The 9,591-nt window shown below is 47.8% G+C and overlaps 1 protein-coding gene and 1 long non-coding RNA gene across 3 annotated transcripts in view; both read left to right on the top strand.

Annotated features, from left to right (window-relative positions):
- FLAD1 (flavin adenine dinucleotide synthetase 1) overlaps window positions 1-2,130 on the top strand; it is an 11,635-nt gene extending 9,505 nt beyond the window's left edge. For both annotated transcript variants that reach the window (XM_035097671.3, XM_035097672.3), the window contains exons 7-8: window positions 594-667; window positions 1,734-2,130. In XM_035097671.3, the coding sequence (XP_034953562.3) occupies window positions 594-667; window positions 1,734-1,869 (210 nt within the window). In that variant the 3' untranslated portion in view covers window positions 1,870-2,130. The remainder of the gene's footprint in view (window positions 1-593; window positions 668-1,733) is intronic.
- Window positions 2,131-4,401: 2,271 nt separating this feature from the next.
- On the top strand, window positions 4,402-8,267 carry LOC148683157 (uncharacterized). Its single transcript, XR_015947465.1, has 2 exons — window positions 4,402-5,022; window positions 6,902-8,267. It is a non-coding gene; the product is annotated as an uncharacterized LOC148683157 (long non-coding RNA).
- The last annotated feature ends 1,324 nt before the right edge of the window (window positions 8,268-9,591 follow it).

The raw sequence follows: 9,591 nt of genomic DNA, 5'->3' as shown, positions 1-9,591 counted from the left end.
CTCCCATAAATAAATACATTTAAAAGGATGTTGGATATTAATCCATCGTGAGGTGAATGTTGTTGTTGTTTAGTCGTTTAGTCATGTCCGACTCTTCGTGACCCCATGGACCAGAGCACGCCAGGCACTCCTGTCTTGCACTGCCTCCTGCAGTTTGGTCAAACTCATGTTTGTAGCTTCGAGAACACTGTCCAACCAAGAACACTGCCCAATCATGGGGTGAATAGGGGTCTCCTAATGGCACCCTTAACAAACTACAGTACCCAGGAGTTTTTGGGGATAGCCATGACATTTTAAAGTGATATGATACAACTTTAAATGTATTGCACAGATTGGGGGGGGGGCTCGATCTGATCCATTCTACTCACTAGAGGAGACATCACCCAGTTAGACCTCTCTTTTCCTTTCTGAGTGCAAACCCTTTCCCTGCCTTTCTTAGACACCGCATTACGTGCCTCTGGCCCTCCTCTGATCCTCTGTGCCTAGGAAGGTATATAGGTCTAAACTTACCTTCCTTTGCTGAATGGCTTCCTAGAGTAGAGGAGTTTGAAGGAATGTCAGCCCTCCTGATTACGTTGCTCTCCTTTTCCTAGGACTGGACCTACCGGGATATATGGAAGTTCCTTCGCATGCTCTACATCCCGTACTGTATTCTTTATGATAAGGGGTAAGAACAGATGGAGAAATAATAATAATAATAATAATAATAATAATAATAATAATAATAATAATATAGCAATACCAACATATCAACTCTACCCCAGCTGGGGGATTTGGGAGCCAAGGTCTGGGTGTGATAGATCCAGGAATGCAGCTTAACCCGGAAACTGCAGCTAGTGTCGGATGCTGCGGCACAATTGCTGACAGGAGCGGGACCTTTTCAGCACATAGCGCCTCTGCTGGTTCCCCGCTTGCCACAAATTCAAGGTGTTACCATTAGCATATAAAGCCCATAGGGTTGCCAGACTCAATAGAGGACAGGACTTCTGTGCCTTTAATTGCCCTGCTCTCTTTTGAGCCTGGAAACCTTAAAGAGAAACCAGCAGACCCTTTGCTTGGAAATTAAACAAAGGGTCTGCTGGTTTCTCTTTAAGGTTTACAGACTCAAAAGAGAGCAGGGCAATTAAAGGCACAGAAGTCCTGTCCTCTATTGAGTTTGGCAACCCTAAAAGCCCATAACACCTTGGGACCGATTTACTGGTGAAATCGTCTTACCTTTATATACGCCTACCCGAACCGCTCCGATTTGCCGAACCGACACCATTACGGGTGCCGCATAAACCTCATTCTGCATTTGTAAGAAATCAATCTTTTAGTGTGGCAGCACCTACACTTTGGAACTCCCTGCCTCTTGACATCAGGCAGGCTCCCTTTGCTGAACTCTTTTTCAGCGCATTTTTGCCTAAGCAAGCCTAGCCTACCCAGGCATGTAGACATGCGTTTTAATCTGGTTTTTGTTTTTGTTTAGCTTATTGTTGATTTTAATTAGCTTTCGAACGTTTTAAATAGCTGCTTTCCACTCTTGCCTCATTGTTTTGTAAACCACTTCATGGGTTTTTATTTTTTACAATCGAGCGGTTGGTTACCATTTTGTGCAAGGGAATAAATGTAAATAAATAAATGCTCCAAAGCCCATCGGACATGAAGCACTCCTGAGGGTAATAACTAAAGTTTACTTGCTGTGGCTTAAATCCCTCCTGTCTCTCTCCCCCATCCCGATCCCTCTTTGACAGCTACACTTCGCTCGGGAGCATGAGTAACACCCAGAAGAATCCGGCCCTGCGCTATACGGACGCCGCAGGGCGGGAATGCTACCGGCCGGCCTATGAGCTGGAAAACGAAGAGGACGAGCGCAACTCTCGCCACTGAAGCCTGGCTAGGCCTGATGCTCGTTGCCCCGGCAACCGCTGGGCCAGCGCTGGAGAGCTGGCAAGGCCCGAAGCCTAGCTTGGTTAAGGCTCGGGCCAGGACGAGGCAAAATGGCGCCGGTGCCACTACTACCGCTGGGCTGCTCTCACACCGACAATGTGATCGGCCAGCCCTGTCCTTGTGACAGTTGGTTGTAAGCACCATTCCGTCCATCATGTGAGGGGACAGTAGGCCCTGGAAATAAACTAGTTCTTCAGTTGCCTCTTTGGGTTATGTTCTGCTGTGTGTTTTAACAGTGGAGTGCAGGCAAGGTGGTGTGAGAGGGGGGCTCTGCAGGGTCCGATGGTGCCAAAGAGTGGCCCTCGAATCCTTTCTTTGACCTTCTCACAACCCCCAAATTTGCCATATCGGGCGGGGAGCCTGGCGCCATCCTGAGGTTGCTGAACCACAGTTCCCATCAGCCCCATGCTGGCTGGAGCTGATAGGACTTGGGAGTCTGGCAACATCTGAAGGGGTCTCCGGTTCCCCATCCCTGTGCTAAGTGCTGGAACCAAAGGCCCCATCTGCTACTATACTTTTAAAGCAATAGGGATCCCCCTTTAAATAGCCACGGCTTCCCGCAAAGCATCCTGGGAGCTGTAGTTTGTTGAGAGTTGCAAGGAAGACCCCGCTATACCCCTCCCAGAGCTAATGATTTCTGGAGCTCTGTGAGGGGCTACAAACTACAGCTCCCAGGATTCTATCTGTTTAAAGTGATAGGATACTGCTTTTAATGTCTGGCATGAATGGGGCCCAAGTCTGTTTTTCAAACCTATTTAATCAGAATTCTCTCTAGAAGCTATTCAACGAGGCTGGGTCTAGGTTTGAGGGTGTCCTGGGGAAAAGGTCCTCTGATTAGCCCCCTCCTCTGTCTAGCGAGCCGAGTGCGGCTTAGGGACGGGGTAGAACTTCCTGACAGTAAGAGCTGTTCGGCAGTGGAATTTGCTGCCAAGGAGTGTGGTGGAGTCTCCTTCTTTGGAGGTCTTTAAGCAGAGGCTTGACAGGCATATGTCAAGAATGCTTTGATGGTGTTTCCTGCTTGGCAGGGGGTTGGACTGGATGGCCCTTGTGGTCTCTTCCAACTCTATGATTCTAGAAATGCCATTCACTTCGTATGGCTGCTTCACACCTTCCAAAACAATAAGGGAACTGAAATGCACACTTCTCTGAATTTTGCATTGCAGTTCTCAGGCCAGCAATATAAAGAACAAGGGAAGGGAAGGTAAAGGGCAGCAGATGGTGTTGTGGTCTAAGCCGCTGAGCCCCTTGGGCTTGCTGAACTGAAGGTCGGCGGTTCGAATCCCCACGACAGAGTGAGCTCCTGTTGCTCTGTCCCAGTTCCTGCCAACCTAGCAGTTTGAAAGCACACCAGTGCAAGTAGATAAATAGGTACCACTGCAGCGGGAAGGTAAACGGCATTTCCGTGTGCTCTGGTTTCCGTCACAGTGTTCCGTTGCACCAGAAGCGGTTTAGTCATGCTGGCCACATGACCCGGAAAGTTGTCAGTGGACAAACGCTGGCTCCCTCGGCCTGAAAGCGATATGAGCGCTGCAGCCACATGGACTTAACCATCCAGAGGTCCTTTACCCTTACCTTACACACAGCAACACAAATATTATTAGGCTAAAACATGGCTAGCAATGCATATACTGTATTAGTGAAAATAACATACTGAAATGCATTCTGTTAGGGGAAACCTTTGCACAGAAAAATGTTTATACGGTACTGGGAGAAATTTGCACTAGAGCATGTACCGTATTTATTTTTATGAGGACTTTTAAAAACAGATTTGCAGACTGATGTGGAGGACTGAATATTGGAAAGCAGAGAAGCAGAGAGCTGGCACTGAAACTGACCGCTGTGCCCAGCCCTAGTTCAGGGCAGCCTTTTTAATTTCCCATAATGCCCCAGTGTTACAGAACATCAAGGATTATGGGAAGTTAAAAGGGTGGGTCAAAGTTGAAAATGAATTTATGGGGGGAACCTCAGGCGTTGGGACCTCAGCAGCTCAAGGCTGCCAGATGTTGACTCTCCTGTTGTTAATATTCTTAGGATTGGGGAGGATAAGCACATAAAGGGGATCTGCCCCTCACCCCCACACCGGGGTTGGCATCAATTTCAGTAGGGTGGAACAATTTAGGTTGTGAAAGCAGTTAAAAGTGGCCTCCTTTCATGCCCCTGCTCAGATCGAAGCTGCCCTGCCTAGCCCCTCAGCTGCGGATAATGTTAGAAAAATAAAATTTTGGTGGTGCATTCCCCCGCTTCACACCTGCGTTGCGGCTAACAGCTTGCGCTGCGCACAAGGAAGACTCCCTCCACACCACAGACCTCAGACCAGTGGTTTTCTCATAACGGGAAGGAAGCGTAGGTCACCTGTTGAATTTCAGGCCGCTTTTCTAACAAGCACGGATTGCGCCTTGTCATAATAAACCTGAAAAAACAACCCTGTTTGAAAGAATTGGTGATGGGGCTTTCCAGCAGTAGAATGTAGGATTATGTGACTGTGATTTGGAAAGAGTTTCCGGATGGGGGGGGGGTTCTCTCCGCATGTGACAGAGGGAGGACTGTTGTGGCATTAGGTTAGCTAGCGAGGGCCAGGCCTCGGCAGCACCCAAAACGGGCTTGTGACCTCTTGGATAACTGAGAAGTTTCCAGCAATTTGCACAAAAGGACAGCTTCGGCATCACACGCCTGCTAAAAGCCAGCTGTGAGCCAACCTCCCCAGAGTTGAACATGCATCTTCCTTTGCAGAGGTTTGCAGCCCCACGTCTGTGGGTCTCGGCGGCCCCCACGGGTACCCACTTTGGCCGTCCAAGGGCTGCACGACCGCTTGCCCTCCCTTACTACAAAAGCGGGAATGTGGTCAGTCTGGGTTACGGGGCCCTGCAAGCTCTCCGCGAATGTGTGTACGTCCTCCTCTGCTGCTGGTGCCTGAAGGAGATTCTGGACTGACGGGTGTCCGTCTCCCGTGGGTGCCTGGCCTTCCTTGTGGGCTGCGCCGTGCTGAGCTGCCAGGCTCCTGTGCCACCTTACCCTTCCGGGCGAGCCTTTGCCCCAGGTTTTCCAGATCTTGAGGATTCCTCCTGGCTGTTATGTTGTAATCCACCATATCATGTAAGTTTTTTTTTTTTAACGCTTCTCAATTGCCTTAATGCTGCTTTCACCAACCTGGACTGCAACTCCCATCGTCCATTGTCATTTGCCATGCTGGGAATTGTAGTCCAAAAGATCTGGAGGGAACCAGCTTAGGGAAGGTAGTGATCATAAGTGTGCTGGGTTTTTTGCTACCTGCCTGGGACTGCAGAAATGGATAACTCTGCCATGCTGTAATGCACATTGCAGGGGGGGGGGAGAGATCTAGTTTAACACAGCTGGTTTTGCGTGATATGAAAAGCTGCTCTCTGTCAGGTCTGACTATGCATCCATCTCACCTGTAATGTCCACTCTGACTGGCAGCATCTCTCCAGCATCTCAGGCAGAGGTCCTTCTAGTTACCAACCACATTGCTCTTCTTCAGCCTGACGCCCTGTCCAGATGATGCGAGACTACAACTCCCATCATTCCCTGCCAGCTTAACCAATTGTTCTGAATGATGGGAGTTGTGATCCAACAGCATCTTTTTAATGTGGTCTTTTAAATGGCTGTAAGGGGCCCTGGGACGTTAAGGTAAATTGCGAGTAGAAAATCAAAACACCACTACCACTACTACTACTACTACTATTTAATAACAGACAATTATGATTTAGTACTACTACTGATAATAATAATAATTTAATAAAAATAAAAATATTATTATTAATACCCTGCCCATCTGGCTGGGCCTCCCCAGCCACTCTGGGTGGCTTCCAACAAAACATTAAAATACAATAATCCATCAAACATTAAAAGCTTCCCTAAACAGGGCTGCCTTCAGATGTCTTCTAAAAGTATGATGGTAATTGTTCTCTTTGACATCTGCTGGGAGGGCGTTCCACAGGGCGGGTGCCACTACCGAGAAGGCCCTCTGCCTGGTTCCCTGTAACTTGGCTTCTTGCAGGGAGGGAACCGCCAGAAGGCCCTCGGCACTGGACCTCAGTGTCCTACATTTAAATCCTTCCTTTTCCTCTAAGGAATCTGAAGAAGGTATCTGAAGAAGGTATCTGAAGAAGTGTGCATGCACACGAAAGCTCATACCAAAATAAAAACTTAGTTGGTCTTTAAGGTGCTACTGAAGGAATTTTTTTATTTTACTTCGACCCAGACCAACACGGCTACCTACCTGTAACCAGAGCTCAAAGTCCGTTTATAGTTATCTTCCTCATTTAATCCCCACAACAAGGTAGGCTAGGTTGAGAGGCAGTGACTGGCCCAAGGTCACCCAGTGGGATGGGATTTGAACCCCGGTCTCTTCCAGGTCCTGGGCTAGCACTCAAACCCTTGTAAAAATGGGGTCACCAGCATCAAATGATGATGATATAGATCATAGAATCATAGAATTGTAGAGTTGGAATGGACCACAATGTTCTAGTCCAGCTCCCTGCAATGCAGGACTCTTTTGCCCAACATGGGGCTCGAACCCACAACCGCGGGATTAAGAGTCTCACACTCTACCGACTGAGCTATTCTGGCTGTGTTCTACAGTACTTGTATATTTGTAAATAGAGCAAATGCCACAGGGACACATCCAAAGAAAATAAGCCTACGGTAGTACCCCCAAAACTTCTGTTTGCTCTAGGAAAAGGGGTGTGTACAGCAAAAAACAACAACCACACACATATGAGTGAAAAGGGCAGGAGTTTGAGACTAGGAAAGTTTTTGCTGGAGAAGCCAACTTCCCAAATAAATAATAAACCAAGTAGGCTAACCAGTGACAGGCGGGAGTATAGGCAACCAGTGAGCACTGCTGGGTTTTGCTCACTAGATTCTCACCAGGAACCGTCTGAGCAGAGGAACAGGAGTTTAGGGCAGGCTAGTCGGCGTCTCCCTCCCCGACTGAACTTCTATTCCGTTTCAGGCTCCCGAGATGTAAACAGGACCAAAATGAAAAAAACCAGCAACACCCAAGCACCAATGTAACCCAGTTCTCCAAGAGTGATGAGGATAAACGACGGCTTGGCTCTGGGAAAAGGAGAGAGACAAAAAAGCCGATGTCTGCGATGGATTTCCGTCAGCTGCCGGGCTGGGGACGACTCAACAGAAATAGAAGACTCCAGACAAAGATATACAGACTCCCAGCCTGTATCCGGGTGGCTCATTCCGGGGGAAGGGGGGGGACAACAACATGGCATGTACATTATCCTGGAATTCCACCACTGTAGCTTAGCCACGGATAGGAAACCTGCAGATGTGGCTGGACTACAATTCCCAGCTTTCCCAAACCACAGGCTGTGCTGGGTTGGGGCTGATGGGAGATGGAGTCCAACACTGGCTGGAAAGACCCCCGTCCCCCCTCTTTTCCAGCACAATGCCAGGAAGTGCATTTGAGATGTGTTCACTGATTGGTTGGGACATGTGTCTAGGACAGGGGTGGAAAAAAGTGCCTGGACTACAACTCCCATCTTCCACGAGCCATTGGCCATGCTGGAAGTTGGAGTCTGACAGCTTCTGGAGATGTCCTAGGAAACATCATATGCCTAGGAAAACAGGGCTCATGGGGCAGAGGGAATTTCAGCTGCTGCTGGCGGTGGTTTTGCAAGATGAGGATTGGAGGGGAGGCAGCTGAAATGCCCTCTTCAACGCAGCTTTGAAGAGGCAGGGGGGTGGGGCTTATCCTACCTTGCATGTTCTCACGATGATTTCAGCCTGTTTTAGTGCTTCTCACACACACACATATGAACCATGTTAAAGCAAAATTCCCTGCATGTAGAAACATACTGTGTCAAGACACCCCTGCGGTGCTGACTTTCTTCATGCAGGGAGTCTTGTTTTGATTTTTATGGGACGGGGGAGATTTATGTGACCCCGCCCCCTGCAATAAAACCACCATACACAGTGGCATTTTGAAGTGCTCTATGTTTGCGGTGATTATAGACTAAATCTGATTTTTAGAGAGGTTTGTGGTGTTTCTGATCCATGTACACAAGGTCATTATATTGCCTCTCTGTACCAATGGGTTCCTGTGGCTTCACAGTTTGCAAAGTTGGCTTCTTGCAATCAGAATGCAGTTGGGGTGTCCTGGGATTGGACGGACTGACCTTTCCCATGTTCCCCAAGTGAGTTCCCAGAGCACCCAAGAGTGGAAAGGTGTCATTTGAATGTGCTTCCTGCCCCATTCCTTGGAAGCAGCGCCTACCAACTCCTCCAGCTTCATGGTTCATCCTTTCTGTCTCTAATAAATGCTCATGTAGCCTGAAAAGCCAATAAAGTATCTTTGAACACTGGCTATATTTTCATTAGATCAGCACTTCTTCACACAATGAACTTGCGGAACTCCCTTCCACAAGAGGTGGCAATGATCAAAACTGTCTCATATGGCTTTTAAAGAAGCATTAGGTACGCTAGCAGAGGAGGCTAAGCCTATCGACAATGATAAACCATGAGATCAAAATGGAACTGCCATGTTGAGAAGCAGTCTGTCTCTGAATAGCAGGCGGTAAGGACAAACAACAGTTAATGCCCATCATTTTCATAACACGAAGGTCCAGCGTGAGGGCCTTCTGGCGGTTCCCTCACTGTGAGCAGCCAAGTTACAGGGGACAAGGCAGAGGGCCTTCTCGGTAGTGGCGCCCGCCCTGTGGAATGCCAAGGAAATAAACAACTATCTGACTTTTAGAAGAAGACATCTGAAGGCAGCCGTGTTTAGGGAAGTTTTTAACATTGGATGTTTGATTGTATTTTTAATATTTTGTTGGAGGATGCTCAGAGTGGTTGGGGAAATAAATTATTATTATTATTATTATTATTATTATTATTATTATTATTATTACGTAACCTGTGTAAGCTTCCCAACAGCATCTGCCTGGCCACAGCTGGAAACAGGATATTAGAATAGATGGATTATTGGTCTGATCTGCCAAGTTAATGTTAATAAATCAATGAGATATATATGGAATAATTACTGCAGGGTGGTGATCCGTGACATTGTAAGACTGGGGATCACCAAGCATTATAGAGCCATGAGCAGATTTCGATTTCTGAGCATGTTGCCGTGGGCACAACATGCCACTTCTCTCCCTCCCCAGATCAGCCCTCCCCAGAAAAAAAAAATGTGCACACTCAAACTTTTGCTTTTCCAGGTGATCTGGTTGAAATGTGGATCCAGTAGAATTAATATGAATCTCGGAGAGCACATGGCGCTCAAAGAGGGCATGGCATAGAGCATCACTATTCCAACTTTCTCTGTGAGCTCTGTGCATTTTTTCAAGGAAGGACAAGGCAACCACCTCGTGAGTGGGCTGGGCTGGGCTCAGAGGCTTCATGGGGTGGGTGGGCGAGACCTCAAGGGTGCCCTTGCACCCTCAGGAATCACGTGACATCGGCAACCCCTGCTCCAGGGGAAGCTCTTCCCGTTTCGGTAAATGAACTTAAAACAGTCTCCATTTCCACAGCTTTAAGGGGAGATCATCTTAACAGTTCTATGCAACTGATGTTTAAGTAGTCAAAATGAACAGATTACTGTCAGATTACTGGAGCAATAGTATCAGCTGGGAATGAAAAATAGATTTAGTAGTGGGGTTAGGAGACTCCCGGAGTGGTTTAACAGCC

Source organism: Zootoca vivipara, chromosome 16 (genome assembly GCF_965207765.1).
Source record: "Zootoca vivipara chromosome 16, rZooViv2.hap1.1, whole genome shotgun sequence".
In the NCBI taxonomy this organism is placed as follows: domain Eukaryota; kingdom Metazoa; phylum Chordata; class Lepidosauria; order Squamata; family Lacertidae; genus Zootoca; species Zootoca vivipara.
The sequence above is the reverse complement of the archived record's forward strand: the minus strand, read 5'-3'. Positions and strand labels throughout refer to the sequence as shown.